Raw genomic sequence first — 17,595 nt, 5'->3', positions numbered from 1 at the left:
AACGCTATCGGTGTGTTTATAGGTGCAGACACGAGGCCATATTCAGTTGTGCAAAACAAGGGCTTTAAACACATGCTGAACGTGCTCGAGCCACGTTACGACATCCCGTCGCGCACCCACTTCAGCGAAAAGATTGTGCCAGATCTTTATGAGCAGGAGAAGAAAAAAAGTTGTGGATTAATGGTTATGTTGCACTTTAAGTTGTTTTTCTTTGATTATGTTGAAAAGAAGATGTTAATTGTGCACTTTAAGTTGATTTTATATATTTCAATTTAATTTTTTAAAAGTGTTGATAAACAAAAAGACAAAACATGTTTATTTGTCTTTTTTTTTTTTTTTTTGCTGATCCGAAAAATGATCCGATCCGTGACTGATCCGAGGAACGATCAGAACCGTGAGTTTTTTGATCCGTTGCACCACTAGCTATCAGGCTTGCACTAACAAATGGTTAATCTCAGGAACAAACACGTTTTATTTGGTCTTCATTGACCATGGCTTTCAGTCCACTTTTTGTGTAGCACTACAGACACGTTCACGTTTCCATGTGGGGGTTTAAAAATTACTGTACACTATGCTGAGACTGCTTTATGGACAACCGTTTCAGTGAAGAGTATTCGCTGTCATTCTGGTTATCCTTACGCGAGCTAAAGGTTTGCGTCGTTACACAGATCAAATGGACCATTTTCACTAGTTGTATACACTAATAAAGACGTTGTGGTGCCGTGCTTTTGCAACGTTGGTGTGTTTGTGACTTATTGCAGGGGATAAGGCTTTGTATATGCTTACCTTGAAGGGAGTTTGTTCTCTCTGCTTCAAGTAGTACTGCCACCACCGCGGCCCCACTTGCACCCGCACCGCAGCCGCCTTGAAACCGCTCACAGTGTTCAGTAGCCACCCCGCCCCCAACTTGTGCCACGGCCGCCTTGAAACTGTTCGCAGCCTTGCGTGTTGATTGGTTGTATTCCGTGTGCCAAACAAATCAGATGCTGTGACGGGCGGGGCAAAGCTCATGAACTCAAAGTGGCGAGAGCAGAAGATGCGTTCAGAACGAAACGGCTGCAAAATTGGTTGTGAAAATTATATAAACTTATCGGTGGAAATTTATGAAAAGTATGGCCGATGCCGATATCCCCAAAATGCTAAATATTGGCCCGATAATCGGTCGGGCCTTACTAAAAAACATCAATTTTCGCCATATTTTTGGATTATGTTACATAAATCAGGCCAGGAATGATTTATCAACAAATCCTTCTGTAAATATCCAGCACTATATGTAGTTCCCTCTGACATCTCTTGTTGGTGCCTTTTCACTTTCTTAGCTGTGCTCACAGGTTTCCTTTTTCTTTTTGCACTTGTGGACTGAATGATTGTTGCGTTTGGCCACCCTGAGCAGGTCTGCCTGCTTGATGGTATTCACTGTAATAAGTGTGCTCTCTAGCCATAAGCTTGCCATCACATTGAGCATAGCTGAGGCACCCTCATTAAAAGAGGAGATGGCCATGCTTGCTGCTGCCTCGACCCGGTTCTTGCCTACAAAAACAGTTTTGGGACAGCGGGCCCATATAACAGAATTAAGGCTCTCATTTGCATTTTGTGTGCCACCATGCTGCATTCTTTGCAGCAAGCTGTCGCTTGACATGCGGTGGTAGATTGGGTGAAGTTTCTGGCCAACCTTGCGGGATAAATAATTTGCAGCATGTCTTGTGTGGCTTTCGGGGGTCTCACCGTTGTCTTCTGCCCTCCAATACCAACACCAGTGACATGCAGTGGAGAAGGCCTGCCCATATCTCTGCTTTCATTGTATCCAGTGACCCCTGGTTGTTTAAAATTGCCCCCCTGTAAAAATTTTGCAGTGCTTTACATTTATTTGCAGTCAGTTTCCCCAAACCCTCCCCGCCCAATTTGTGGTCTGCACTAAATCTTCTGAGCGCTGTGCCCATTCGCTTGTTAGCATGATTTATACACTCCAGCTTGACAATCTCATGCCCAGGGTATGGGTTCAGTGACAGCACTTCCTTAAAAGCAGAGCTATCCCCTTCTGAGAGCATCTCTGTGTACCTCAGCTGGTGGCGACTGACTGATCTGCCCCACATCCGTTTAGCTGCCTCCTGCTCCATTGCCTTACTAGACCCTGTGAAATTTTTTGCACAATCAGTGTGCATCTCCTTCCAGCTATCAAATTCCTCCACAGTAATCTTCCCCTCATTCTTGGCACCTTGTTTTAGGACACAAGCATGGCAGTATGAGGATAAGACCTCAAAGTCAATGACCAGTCCTGTTAAAATGTCTATTAACACACCAATCCCATAATGGGAAGTCAACCCTCTCTTTTGCCAGGTGCCATCAAAAGAGACACCGATGTTAATTAAAGCATCAGCATCCTCCCTCAACATCTCTGCCAACTGACTTCCGGTGTAGCAACTAATGGAGAAGGACGCGTTTTTTTGAGCTCCTGCAAAAACTTTTAAAATGTTTATTTAAGGCACACTTTTTCCATCTTTTCTCGGTGTCCGTGCTTTATACATCTAAACCCTTAATTTATAGTCGACTTCAGGTTGGTGAAAATGCCTAAAAATAAAAATCAAACCAACTACATTTCCACCGCGGCCTGCTTCTCCCGTCGAATCCCCGCCTCGCAGTAGCTCCTCTCCAGAACCAGAGGGAGCCACAGGCGGCACCCCCACCTCCGACTTTAAGGACGAGCTGCTCTCTTCACTCCGCATCGAGATGGCGGCTATTTTCAAGACTGCGCTTCAAGAGGCCATGACTGAGAATTTGTCAGCCATCAAGTCTGAGCTGCAGGCAGTGATGTCAGAGCTATCTAGCAGCATTACAACTATCCAGTCTGATATGCGGGCTCTGAAGGACACCGTAGGTGAGATGGAGGGGTCACTTTCCACATGCACCGATGACATCGCTACGCTACAGGCTAAAGTGGATCATCTATCAGCACAAATGATAAGACTGGACAATAAATGCGATGATTTGGAGGCAAGATCTCGACGCAATAACATCCGGGTAGTGGGAGTTCCCAAGGACTCTTCCAGCTTTTCTAACATTACAGCAACAGCTGTCTCCTCTCTGCTCAAGGATGCTTTTAAACTTGAGAAGGAGCCTCTTGTGGACCGCGCTCATCGCACTCTCCAGCCGAAGCCGAAACCCGGAGAGCGCCCTCGCCCCATAATTGCCCGTTTACACTACCACACGGATTGTGTCGACATTTTGCGGCGAGCCAGGGCCCAGCAACGGATCAAGATCGGGGACATGAGTTTATCTGTCTTTCCCGACCATACTCCGAGGACGGCTCGCGCCAGAGCCGCCTTCAATGATGTCCGCCGCCAGCTCCGAGAGATACCTGGGATACGCTTTAGACTGCTTTATCCGGCACGCCTCCGGGTCACACACAACGGAGCCGAGAAGGAGTTTAAATCACCCGAAGAGGCCATGGCATTTATCAAGACACTCACCAAGTAAAGGAACTGAGCTAAGGTACACGTTATTGATGTGGTATTGACGCTTCACAGTTAATATTATGGTCAGTCATTACTTTCTCAATTCATATGGGCGTTGCTGCCGTTTTTTCTCTATTTCAGACTTACAGTCTGTCTTTAGTAGGTTTGTTCTTTTCTTTTCTTTTTTTTTTTTTAAGGCTACTTCATTTATTTCATCATAATATATATATTATGTGGTTCTCAGTTTAACTTGGATTAGATTTTTGTGCCCTGCTGTTAAATGTTGCTAAGTTTGCAGGAGCTCTAACTGAGGGCTGACTGTTACTATTAGGCTAAAAACCGTAAGCATTTGTTTTAGGGATTTGACTCCTTGTGGAGTTAGCACTGGGTTCTCCATCGTTTGAGGATGGGGTCGTTGTAAGTGCTGTGGGGGAGGGGGGGTGCTCAGTCTGTAAGCGTTTTTATTTTATTTCATTTTTTTTTATCATTACTGTTTTGTCTCTCTTCCCTTTTGGTGTATTTTGTTATGCTTCTCTTCTTTTCTCTGCTTTCCACTTTCTCTTCCTCCCTCTCTGGAGGCCCGCATTCAGTCTATTTCTATGTCTAAGAACTTAAAGGATAAGACCGGTTTTTTGACATTGGGCCCTTGATTTCACATTATAACATGATGTTCTACTCACCCCTGCTTGTTGTTGGTCATTTGGAGCTGTTCCGAAGATATTCGCGAGGCGTCTGGCTGCTCTCTTGAGATATTCGGCCATGAAATGGTTTCCTATGGGCAAGCTTATACAGGCACAAACTATGCTGTTTATAATTTATTAATTACTGTACACTAGCACTGATAACGTGGAGGTGCGTCGCTTACTTAAAAAAATCCGGGTTATTGTAATTTTGATTTTTTTGTCGTAAAGTGGGTGTTACTGACGTCCTGGTCGTGCTACTACCACAGACAGCCCACAGACCTGCTGCCTATTTATTCATTCGGCTAAAATTCAAAATTACAGTAACCCGGATTTTTTTAAGTAAGCGACGCACCTCCACGTTATCAGTGCTAATGTACAGTAATTAATAAATTATAAACAGCATAGTTTGTGCCTGTATAAGCTTGCCCATAGGAAACCGTTTCATGGCCGAATATCTCAAGAGAGCAGCCAGACGCCTCGTGAATATCTTCGGAACAGCTCCAAATTACCAACAACAAGCAGGGGTGAGTAGAACATCATGTTATAATGTGAAATCAAGGGCCCAATGTCAAAAAAAACGGTCTTATCCTTTAATGTATGGCCACTAATCCTAGAACACCAATCAGATCTTCTGTGAGATTTTTGAGCTGGAATATTAAAGGCACGGGGAGTCGAATTAAGAGATCAAGGATATTTGCTCATTTGAAGAATCTTAAAGCTGACGTGGTATTTCTGCAGGAAACCCACATGCGCAACAAAGATCAGGTCAGACTTAAATGCCCCTGGGTTTCTGAGGTGTTCCACTCAAATTTTAACTCAAAAGCCAGGGCTGCCATTTTAATCGGGAGGTCAATTCAGTTTTCAGCTTCTAAGGTTATATCAGACAAAAACGGCAGATACTTAATTGTTACAGGTACACTATTTCATGTTCCTATTTTATTAGTTAACATGTATGCCCCCAATTTCGATGATCCACACTTTATGAATAAGCTTTTTGAATGTCTTCCCTCATTGGATAGCAGCCTCCTTATATTTGGAGGGGATATGAATTGTGTAATTGATCCCAATCTAGACCGTTGTAACCCACGTACTTTGACTCCATCATTAATGTCGAGATCACTTTCAGACTTCATGTCTAAGAATGGTTGTACTGATCCTTGGAGATTTCATAACCCTCACGCTAAGGAATATTCGTTCTTTTCACAGATGCATCAGTCTTTCTCTCGGATTGATTATTATTTTATTGATGCTAAATTAATTTCCAAAGTGTTGACTGTTAATTACCACCCTATTGTTATCTCTGATCATGCCCCTCTCTCTTTAGATATTCAGTTTTCCTCACAATCCCGATACCCACCATCATGGAGATTCAATACTTTACTTCTTTCAGATGATAAATTCAATAAACTTATTGCAGCCAAAATTGATGATTTTAATCGCCATAATTCAAAATGAGATGGAACCGATTTCAAGCTCACTGCTGTGGGAATCATTAAAAGCATACCTGCGGGGACAAATGATCTCCTATTCTGCCCATTTGAACAAGTCCCGTAAAACCAAATTACAAGAACTTTTTATTAATATTACTAAACTGGACCAACAACTTGCTATTAACCCCTCTCCCTGTTTACTTAAACAGCGTGTTGACTTGCAGACTGAATTTGATTTCATGACCACCAGTGATGCAGCGCGACTTCTCCTACTATCACGCTCCACATATTATGAGCATGGTGACAAGGCAAGCCGGCTCCTGGCTCAGCCTAAACTAAATTTTCCTGTGATAAACTCGGATGCTGCCAAGGGACTTGACTCTCCATTGACAGTAGAAGAAATCTCTCTCGCTATGAGAAGTATGCAGACTAACAAAGCTCCTGGTTCTGATGGATTCCCAGTAGAATTTTTCAAAAGATTTCAAGATAAACTGTCCCCATTACTACATGCTGTATATAAAGAATCACTGCAACATGGCACTCTTCCTCCTACCTTAAGACAAGCTTCCATAAGCCTCCTTTTAAAAAAAGACAAAGACCCAAATTTTTGCAACTCTTACAGACCTATCTCCTTAATAAATGTGGATGCTAAGATCCTTGCTAAGGCTTTGGCCTCCCGTCTGGAAAATATTGTTCCAACTATTGTTTCAGATAAACAAACTGGGTTTGTAAAGGGGTGCCAGCTGTTCTATAATGTCCGCACACTCTTAAATATTATCTACTCCAAAACTACCACAACTACACCTGAAACAGTGATCTCGGTCGACGCAGAGAAAGCTTTTGACAGGGTTGAATGGGACTACTTATTTAAGGTACTATGGAAATTTGGGCAGGGAAATGTATTTATTTCGTGTATACGTCTCCTTTATACATCTCCACCAATGGCATCCAATCCAGTTTTTTCACTCTTACCCGTGGCACTAGACAGGGATGCCCTATCTGGGCATCAATGTAACTAGAACGCGAAACTCCCTTTTCTTTGCCAATTTCTCCCCTTTAATATCAAAAATTAAATCTGACCTCCAAAGATGGGGAAGTTTGCCTCTTGTTGATCGGCAGAATTAACGCAATTAAGATGAACATCTTACCCAAATTCCTATTTTTGTTCAATTGTCTCCCACTTTTCCTGCCCGAAGCATTTTTTCAAAAACAATTGATCAAATCATTTCTGCCTTTCTGTGGTGTGGATAGGCACCCAGGATCCGCAAATCCACACTTCAGAGGTGCAAGTTCAAAGGTGGACTGTCTCTCCCTAATTTCCAATTGTATTATTGGGCAGCACATATCCACAAAATTTTGTTTTGGTCTAAACCGATGGAACTGCCATGGTGCAACTTAAAGGCGCAGTCATGTGTTACATCTTCATTAATGGCTTTACTTACTGCCTCCATTCCAACCAACCTCTCTGGCTTTACAAACAACCAAGTGGTCCGTTCTACACTTAAAATTTGGTATCAATTTAGGAAACATTTCAGGTTTTTTGCAGTTTTACAGATCTTTCAGGAGAATTTCATCTCTCACCCTCTCATCTTTTTCGATACTTTCAGATTAGACACTGCGCTAAAGTTTTATTTCCAGGCTTTCCCTCCTCTCCACCGAGCCTACCGTGGGAAGAGCTTTTAAGCCACAAGCCACATCAAAAGTCACTCCTTTCTAAAATTTATAACGAACTCTTGTCTTTTGCTAGCTCAGTTACTAAAGTTAAAACTGCTTGGGAACAAGAACTGGGTCTGAATTTGGAGGATGTCTGGTGGGACGCTGCTCTTCAAAATATCTACAAAAGCTCACCTTGCGCTCGTCTCACACTTATACAATTCAAGGTACTATTCAGAGTTCATCTTTCCAAAACTCGACTGTCACAATTTTATCCTAATATCGCCGACAACTGTGACAAATGTCAAGCTTCACCCTGCAATCTAACACATATGTTCTACTCTTGTTCATTACTTTCTCGCTTCTGGCAGAACTATTTTCATGCCATGTCAAAAATACTTTTGACGATCATAAAGGTTTCTCCCCATGTCGCTATATTTGGGCTCCCGGAAGACCACAACCGGTTTACTTCCAAGCAGCTAGATATCATAGCCTTCACTTCATTAGTAGCTAGACGCCATCTCCTTCTTCACTGGAAGTCAACTAAAGCTCCCTGCAGCTCTCAGTGGCTCAACGATACTATGTAATTTCTAAAGCTAGAGAAGATCAGATATTCAGTGAAAGGTAACTCTGACAAATTCTACAACAAGTGGCATCCTTTTTTAACTTTTTTCCCATTCTCTTCAAATCTCTGCCCCCTGATTGATGGACCCCCACTCACTCTCTCCTTCTCTTTCCTCTCTTTTTCCTTTTCTGTCTTTTGTCCTCCTTTTTATTTATACTGAGCAGCTTACACACACACGTACATATTACACTTATTATATTTATTCAATTGCTATATATAGATGTCCTTAACTGTTAGTTAAGTAGCCCCCCACAATTGTGTATTGTTCTGTAATTGTTGTAAAAAAAAATAAAATAAAATAAAAAAAAAAACACTAGAGGTAGACTGTATGCTTTTTTTTTTTTTAAGATGCACATTATTTTGACTGTATCAATGTTTGCTCAAACTGACAGTGGTGATAAAATTCTCAATGTAAATGTGACATTGATTTCTATTCCAATGTGCGTTACCTCCCAATAAAAATATTAAACAAAACAAAACAAAACAAAACAAAAAAAAAAAAAGAAAAAACACTGCCAACTCCGGATCAACATCTGCGTACGCCTGCCTGATCTGATCCCTGGCCTTGTGTAGTGACTCCAATCCTCTCTCAATTTCTGCCACTAAAATAAAAATGCATAAAAAAAATTTAAATATAGAAATGCATATTGTGTCAATAACTTAATTTTCTTTAGTTTATTGATACAGTACATATAATTACACTTGAGTAACAAAAACCTTATTTTGGAAAAGACCTCCAAAATGAACATCCCTGCTTCCATAGCCTACCAGTCACTCTCTTGTCATGACTCTGGTATGTTTGCAGGTGAAGGGAAGGGATCCCCAACACCTTGCTGACCTTCCACAGTGCAGCATATCCCATCCCTAATTCATGGGCCAAAAGCACCATGCGGACATTGGCGTCAAAAGCGACATCACCTCACGTCTCGCTTTGAAGCCGTGTGGATGTATAAACGCTTCGTCTGTACCCACTCTCTCCTTTGCAATTACTGCACTCCAGAAGCAGACTGCTACAAAAGCCATGATTAACCGGATCAATGTTTATGAATAGATCTGACGCAGCACATTTAGGGCACAAGAGATCGCGTATCAACTCATTGAGTCGTGCGACATGTATGATCAGCCACTGCTGCGTTGCACAGTCAGTGGCACTGTCATTAACTCCCCCTTGGTTTCCGAACGACAGTTTACGGTCAGATGTGCAGCTGACCGATGGCTTTTCGGCTAATTTAAGATGATGTTGCATTGCATCTTGCAAAGCGCAAGTGTTGCTTTCTTTTCTTTGACAGCGGCATTTTCGGAGATACCGCGAAAAGCTAAACAAGGAAATGTCAGAGTCCACCACGTGATGCGTCTGAGCGAATCATGTTAGCAGAAATTAACACTAGCCAATAAGATTTCTCCATTAGCTATAAAGCCGCCTTTAGACATTCACGATTGGTTACTGATAGAAAGGAAGTGCTGTTAATTGGGTGACATATCTTCGTGCAGGAGACTCAGCTTTACAATGATACCGGTCATGACAGACTTCAGTAAATAGACGAAGCTCGGCATGGCGCGTTGGAATGCTAACTTTTTGGTAAATTCGGGCGAAACGCACTGCCTCGAGTAAACAAAATGTAATAAAATAAACGATTTAATGTATGCTTTCAATGTTTTCTTTATAGCAGGTTGAAAGAACACATATTGAAGGAGTAGACTGGCCCAAAATCTCAAAATTGACCACTGCATGAAAAAAAAAAAAAAAAAAAAAAAAAAAAAAAAAAAAACGTCCCTGCTTATTTCAGCAAGACGATGCCAGGCCACATTCTGCAGGTGTTCCAGCAGCGTGGCTTCATAGGAGCAGAGTGCAGGTACTAAACTGGCCCGCCTACAGTCCACACCTGTCTCCCATTGAAAATGTGCGGCACATTATGAAGTAAAAGATATGACGGCAGAGACCCCGGAGTGTTGAGCCAAAGCTTTCACAATCAAAACCTCCAACAGCCAACAATGAAATGACCCGACTGAGGCCGCTCACCTTTAAAACCTTCTGCTGATCCAATGATCCCAATTTTACCAACAAAAACTTTTATTTTGACAAATGCTCTTAATGATCTAGTTCAGTAAAACTTTAAACCCCCAAAATACTTGTTTCAACATATTCCCACAGATTTCTGTTGCATCATTTCCAGTGAGCTGGAAACTGGCCCAATCTGTCCATGATTCTCTCCTGTGAGTCACGTTGCCATGGAAACACTTTATGTGCTGATCTCAAAAACTGGCCAGATTTCTTAGCTTCTGGTTGTGTTGGGGACCGGCCATGTGGGCATAAAGCAGGCCTACATGGGAAACAGTGGAAACAGCAGCTTAATGTTGGCTTCCTGCCTCCAACAGTAGGTCTGCTGCTGTGAAGCACATGTGACCAGCAACTGTGGGAAAGGTCCAGATGAACCTGTCTGCAGATTCTCCAGAACATCTCTGGTGTTCATGTGCAGAAACGGCTTTTAGGGAACTAAACTACTAATCTACACTGACTCATGAAGTCAATGAACACATCAACTCACCGAGCCTTTCTGCAGTTCCTCACAGCTGGAATCAGTCTCCTTCGTCCCCCAGCTGTTGTGTTGTACTTCTTCGGGTCCAACTCATCCAGAACCTCCTCTGACATCTGCAGCATGTAGGCCAGAGCTGAGCACTGGATCTCAGAGAGTTCCTTCTTTGATCTGTTCTCTGACTTCAGGAACTCTTGGATCTCCTGATGAACTGAGAGGTCGTTCATCTCCATCAGACAGTGGAAGATGTTGATGCTTCTGTCAGGAGAAATGTTGGACATGTTCATCTCCTTCAGGTTGTTGATGACTCTCTGGATGGTTTCTGGACTGTTCTGTGTCTGACCCAGCAGGCCTGCTAAGAGTCTCTGGTTGGACTCCACAGAGAGGCCATGAAGGAAGCGAACAAACAGGTCCAGGTGGCCATTTTTACTGTGAAAGGATTTCTCCGTGACTCTCTTCAGGAAGTGATGCAGAGATGAGTAACGGTAGTCTTTTCCCAGGAAGCTCTTCAGCACCTTTTTCTTGCTGTTGGTGTAGCAGTGCATCATGTAGACTGCAGCCAGAAACTCCTGAACACTCAGATGAACAAAGCAGTAAACTGGTTTCTGGAAGATCACACACTCTCTTTTGAAGATCTCTGTACAAACTCCTGAATACAGCGATGCCTCTGTGACATCCAGGCCACACTGCTCCAGGTCTTCTTGGTAGAACATGATGTTTCCTTTCTCCAGATGTTCAAACGCCAGCCTCCCCAGCTTCAGAAGAACTTCCCTGTCAGCCTCCGTCAGCCCCTGTGGACTCGTCTCATGTCCCTGGTGGTACTTGTTCTTCTTCCTCTGTGTCTGAACCAGCAGGAAGTGGGAGTACATGTCAGTGGTGGTCTTGGGCAGCTCTCCTCTCTGCTCTGTGGTCAACATGTGCTCCAGAACTGTAGCAGTGATCCAGCAGAAGACTGGGAATCCACACATGATGTGGAGGCTCCTGGATGCCTGGGTGTGGGAGCTAATTCTGCTGGACAGCTTTTCATCTCTGAATCTCCTCCTGAAGTACTCCTCCTTCTGGGAATCGGTGAAGCCTCGTACTTCTGTTACCCTGCCGACACATGTAGGAGGGATCTGATTGGCTGCTGCAGGTCGGGACGTTATCCAGACGAGAGCCGAGGGAAGCAGGTTCCCCCTGATGAGGTTTGTCAGCAGCACGCTGACTGATGACTTCTGTGTGACATCAGACACAACCTGACAGCTGAACTCCAGAGACAGTCTGCTTTCATCCAGGCCGTCCAGGATGAACAGAAGTGTGCAGCCGGCCAGCTGCTCTGCTGGGAGCTTCTGTAATGTTGGATGGAAAACATGGAGCAGCGTGAGAAGACTGTGCTGCTCCTCTCTGATCAGGTTCAGCTCCCTGAATGAAAGCAGAATCACCACACTGACATCTTGGTTCTCCAGGCCCTCTGCCCAGTCCAGAGTGAACTTCAGCACTGAGAAGGTTTTTCCAACACCAGCGACGCCATTGGTCAGAACCACTCTGATGGCTCCCTGTTGCTCAGGTAAGGCTTTAAAGATGTCGTGGCACCTGATTGGAGTGTCATGGAGGGCCCTGGAAGCCGTCTCCAGCTGCCTCACCTCATGTTGGGTATTAACCTCTTCACTCTGTCCCTCTGTGATGTAGAGCTCAGTGTAGATCCTGTTGAGGAGGGTTCCACCTCCTGTTCCATCACTTCCTTCAGTCACATGTTCACATCTCCTCCTCAGAGTGATCTTATGTTCATCTAAAACCTCCTGCAGACCAACATCTGCTGAACAAAGAACAAATGAGACCAAACACAAACAGAATAGATTAAATTCATTATCTTCTTTATCTTTCGGACCCCAGTTGAACATGTTTTTGGCTTCACACAGAAAACTTTTCTTTTCCTTCAACCTCGCAGTAGAATGATCAGTAAACAGGAAAACAAGGCTGATGTTTTAAAGGAAAAACAGAGAGAAGCTGAAGTTTAAACCACTGAGAATCAGTTCGAAGTTCCAAAAGTCCTGAGAGCAGAACACAGAGAGACTTTAAATCATGATGGAGTCACTTTTGTTGTTGGTGGAGATCCTCCAACTGAGTGTTTCTATCAGTTAGTCAGCATCAGTATAATCAGAGGGAGCTGACTAACATGGTGCTGAGGACAGCCAAACAGTTTTATACCATGTTCCACTTTATCTGTGTTTTGTTCTGTCTAAATTTAGACCCAGTGCCTCCAAACTGTGTGAACAAACAGGACTCTGATTGGTTAATGAATACAAAGACAGCTGCTGCCATCATGAAACCATCAAATATGAAAAGTACATTGTAGCGAACTCAAGTGTGGAATTAATACAAACTTAAACCTTTGGAAGACCCAAACATTCCTGTGGGGGATGTTTTTCTGTGTAGGGACCAGATGGGGGACTTCTTATACAAAGGAATAGGCTGAGATAGTCTAATTTACAACAACCTTCAGCCTTTAAAGCATTTGGGAGTGTATTTGGCACAGACCTGCGCCATAAACTTATGAGGGATGCATTAGCAACTTAGTTCTAAGTAAGTTGAACAAACAAAGGACCCTCTTAGGAGAAAATTGGAGGAAACCCAGACTAACCCACTCCCTACTTTATCTGGACAAAGTAAATCGAAGGTGACATCTACCCTCACCAAGCCAGATGAGAGAACCAGGCACCTCATGGAACTGGAAATTACTTTACTCAGATTCACTTTCATCGAATCTTAAAACTGAATTAATGTGTTTGATATCTTTGTTCAAGTTCTTTCAGGTTCTCAGTGAAATCATGAGCTGCATTTTAAGACCCTTTTCACGATTGTACTTGCAAGAATAATGAAGAAATAATGTTGGAAAAATGACTAACCTGCCTATGGAACCACATTGCCCCCTAGTGGTCTGTAGTATTGAATAGTTAAATCCAATTGAAGTCAGTAAACTGGACATTTATATGAAGAAATGCAACTGTTAACCAATGTTTCTGCCATTTCTTTGTGTATTCCATTGTTAACACAGGAAATAACATTGTTTGGTTCATTATTTCACACATCGTCTCCCACACAATCCTCCTCACCCGTGTCTCTAAACTCATTGGCCTCACTGGCACAGCACTATCTTGGTTCCAGTCTTACCTCTCAAGCAGGAAACAATACATCACTCTGAAAGGTTCCAACTCCATCGCTGCAGCAGTTAACCATGGCGTCCCACAGGGGTCTGTCCTGGGTCCCCTTCTTTTCACCATCTACATGCTCCCCCTAGGACAAATTATCCGTAACCATGGACTCAGTTTTCACTGCTATGCTGATGACACTCAGATGTACATCAGCACAAACCCCTCCTCTCAGCTCCCACCCACGCAACTCAACAACTGCCTGCAGCAAATCAAAGCTTGGTTGACCTCTAACCTCCTCAGACTTAACAGCACCAAAACGGAGCCCCGGCACCACTGCTTAAGAAGGTTGGTGATCTGGCCCTGGTCATAGATGGCTGTTCCATCTCTCCATCACCAGAGGTACGCAACCTGGGTGTCATCCTGGACTCCACCCTTTCATTTCAGTCCCACATCAAGAGTATCACTAAATCTGTCTTTGTTCACCTCAGAAACATTTCAAGACTCCGGCCATCACTATCCGACTGAGTAACAGAGACCCTATCCACTCATTTATCTCCTCCCGTCTGGACTACTGCAATGGTGTCCTGTCTGGGCTACCCAGTAAGGCCCTTGACAGGTTGCAGTATGTTCGAAACTCAGCTGCCAGGGTGCTAACTCACACCAAGACCTGGCAGCACATCACCCCCATCCTAAAGCAACTTCACTGGCTCCCAGTCAAAGCACGCGTCACCTCTAAAATCCTTCTCTTGACCTACAAATCTCTCCACTCACTCGCACCTAAGTACATCTCTGATCTCCTCCACCCCTACTCCCAGTCACGGCTCCTCAGACAAGGACCTACTTTCCGTTCCTCGTACCAGACTAAAAACATATGGAGATAGGGCCTTCTGTTCAGCTGCCCCTATCCTATGGAACAATCTGCCACTTCACATCCGTTCTGCCCCCTACAGTTAAAAAAATAATCTAAAAACCACATTCTCAAACAACTCTTCTCCATGTCCTACTCTTCTTAAACCCACCCCCCCGGCCCTACCCTTCCCCCCTTCTTTTCTCTTGTTAAGCGACCTTGGGTACCCTGAAAGGCGCTATATAAGTCCAAGTTGTTATTATTATTTATATGTCATAACTTTACAGATATTCATCTGAATTTTTAGACTCATAATCATCATCTATGTCATGTGTCATCTATGTTATACTGTGATCCACAGTGTCAAATGCAGCACTGAGATCCAACAGGACCAGAACTGACACCTTGCCTGAGTCAGTGTTCAACCTTGTCATTTAACACTTTAATAAGAGCCGTTTCTGTTTTTTTTCAGTTATTTTTTGGGGGGGGTAATGGGTTGGCACTTATGCTGCTTTTTCAGACGTATGAGGTGGATGTGTATCGCCTTTTTTTTCCCCTCTCCTTTTCTTCTTCTTCGCTGTTTTTGTTATATACTGAACTCTTTGTCCTTTAATGACTCGGGTCAAGAAAAACCTCTCCACTGTAGGTGGGGATGTTAAATTTGTGAGTTTAAACTGTAAGGGCTTAAATAATCCAATCAAGCGCAGTAAAGTGTTGCACTACTTACGCCACCTTGATGCTCATGTCATATACTTGCAGGAAACTCATTTAAAAGAGATAGATAATATTAGATTGATGAAGAGCTGGGTCGGGAAAATATACCATTCCTCATTTTCCAGTAAATCAAGAGGGGTTGCTATTCTCTTACATAGAGATATTCCTTTTGTCCATGTTAAGACAATCTCTGACTCTGCTGGCAGGTTTATAGCTGTCATGGGACATATTTTTGATGTAAAGGTGACTCTTGCTAACGTTTATGCTCCCAACTGGGATGATGAGTCCTTTTTCAGACAGGTTTTCTCTATGCTACCGGACTTATCCATGTATGACTTAATCTTAGGAGGTGACTTCAACTGTTGGATGAACCCTTCCTTAGATCGTTCTTCCCTAACCTCAGCTGCTCAGTCCAAATCAACCAAAGTGATTCAAGCCTTTATGAATGAGTTTAATGTTATTGACCCTTGGGTGTTTTTTCAATCCGGATAAAAGGGAATACTCGTTTTTCTCACATATTCACTGCACCTACACAAGAATTGACTTTTTTTAGTGGATAACAAGTTGTTACCCTCAATTTCCGGCTGCAAATATGATTCGATTGTGGTGTCAGACCACGCCTCTATTTCTATGAATGTTTACTTTCAGAAGTTTATTAATGCAAGACCACCATGGCGTCTGGATACACATTTGTTGTTAGATACAGACTTCATTAAATTTGTTTCAGAACAATTAGATTTCTTTTTTCAGGTTAACAAAACTCCAGAAGTAACTGCCTCTGTGCTGTGGGAAACAATGAAGGCTTTTATCAGGGGGGAGATCATTTCGTATAGGGCTCATCAGATGAAATCTAGAAGAGAGAAGTTATCAAAGCTATATCAAAGCATCACACTCCTAGATTCTTTATACGCAGTCTCAAAACTGCCAGACACTTACAAAGAGCGAATGACTTTACAAGCTGAATATGATCTTATTATGTCACAGCATACTACCGAGCTTTTACTACATTCAAGATCTAAATTCTACGAACAGGGAGATAAGACTAGTAAACTCTTGGCCCATCGACTACGTCAAGTATCTGCATCTCAGTTAATTCCTCAAATTGAGACTGGCGTTACATCTGACCCTTTGGAAATCAATAAAACCTTTAAGGAATTCTATAAACTGCTATATTCATCTGATTGTTCTAATACCTCTGCGGATATGATCTCCGTTGACAGGTTTAACACTCCCACTCTCAATCAGGTTGAAGCTGAGGAACTGGAACGTCCTATCACAGCAATTGAACTTGAGGCAGCAGTTAAGTCATTACAAAGTGGTAAAAGTCCGGGCCCAGATGGCTTTCCAGACGAGTTTTATAAAACATTCTGGAAACAGCTGGCCCCACACCTATTAGAGATGTTTACTGAGTCTTATAAGTCAGGCACACTTCCCCACACCCTAAACCAGGCTTGCATTTCTCTGCTTTTAAAGGTAAAGACCCACTTTCATGCGGTTCATATCGACCCATTAGTCTGTTGAATGCTGATTTCAAGTTATTGTCCAAGATGCTAGCCAGACGCTTAGAGGTTGCCCTACCTTCAATTATATCTTTCGATCAAACTGGGTTTATTCGTAATAGACACTCCTTTTTTAATCTTAGAAGGGTGTTTAATGTGGTTTTTAATCCTCCTCCAATTGCTCTCCCAGAAGCTCTGGATGCCGAGAAGGCATTTGACAGGGTAGAGTGGGATTATCTTTTTTTATTTTGGGGAAATTTGTTTTTGGGAAAAACTTTGTTTCATGGGTTAGGCTAGTATATGCTTCTCTTCAGGCCATGGTCAGGACAAATGCCACAAATTCAGAATACTTTTGCCGACATCGCTCTACAAGACAGGGTTGCCCTTTAATTCCGCTCTGATTTTAAAGTGTGAAGCACTTTGAATTGCCTTGTGTACGAATTGTGCTCTATAAATAAAATTGCCTTGCCTTTACCATTGCGATGGAGCCCTTGTCAATTGCTCTGCGGTCCCATCCTGATATATGCGGTATAACCAGAAATGGTGTTGAACTGAAGGTGGTGCTGTATGTGGACGATCTCCTTTTGCTTTTGTGTAAACTGTCACGTTCTGTTCCTGCTGCCCTCTCAGTCCAAGACAAATTTGGTAGATTCTCTGGATATAAACTTAACAAAAGTGAAATGCTTACTATTAATGGAGAGGTAAATGAAAACTCACTTGAAGTCCAAAATTTACCATTTAAGGTTGTGAACTCTGGCTTTGTTTATCTTGGAGTATATGTCGCCAAAACGCTGGTTGATCTTTATAGGAAAAATTTTCTCTCTCTGCTCACAAAAATTGAACAAGATTTAGAGCGATGGTCCCTAATAAATCTTTCTGTAGCTGCCAGAATCAATGCAATTAAAATGAACATTTTTCCGCTCTTTTTACATTTATTCCAATGCATTCCAATCTTCCTTCCTCTTTCATTTTTTCATAAAGTAGACAGTCTTATTCTAGATTTTATCTGGAACAAGAAAACTCCTAG

General features: G+C 42.8%; 1 protein-coding gene across 9 annotated transcripts in view; it reads right to left on the bottom strand.

The window, feature by feature from the left end:
• The window catches only part of LOC142397635 (protein NLRC3-like), a 63,078-nt gene that overhangs the window by 21,075 nt on the left and 24,408 nt on the right, over window positions 1-17,595 (bottom strand). For 8 of the 9 annotated variants that reach the window (XM_075481175.1, XM_075481155.1, XM_075481216.1 and 5 more), the window contains one exon: window positions 10,390-12,172. In XM_075481175.1, coding sequence (XP_075337290.1) covers window positions 10,390-12,172 — 1,783 coding nt within the window. The remainder of the gene's footprint in view (window positions 1-10,389; window positions 12,173-17,595) is intronic. The other variant, XM_075481199.1, reaches the window with a different exon arrangement.

Source organism: Odontesthes bonariensis, chromosome 2, assembly GCF_027942865.1.
Source record: "Odontesthes bonariensis isolate fOdoBon6 chromosome 2, fOdoBon6.hap1, whole genome shotgun sequence".
NCBI classification, from domain to species: Eukaryota; Metazoa; Chordata; class Actinopteri; order Atheriniformes; family Atherinopsidae; genus Odontesthes; species Odontesthes bonariensis.
This window is presented reverse-complemented; position numbering and strand designations above follow the sequence as displayed.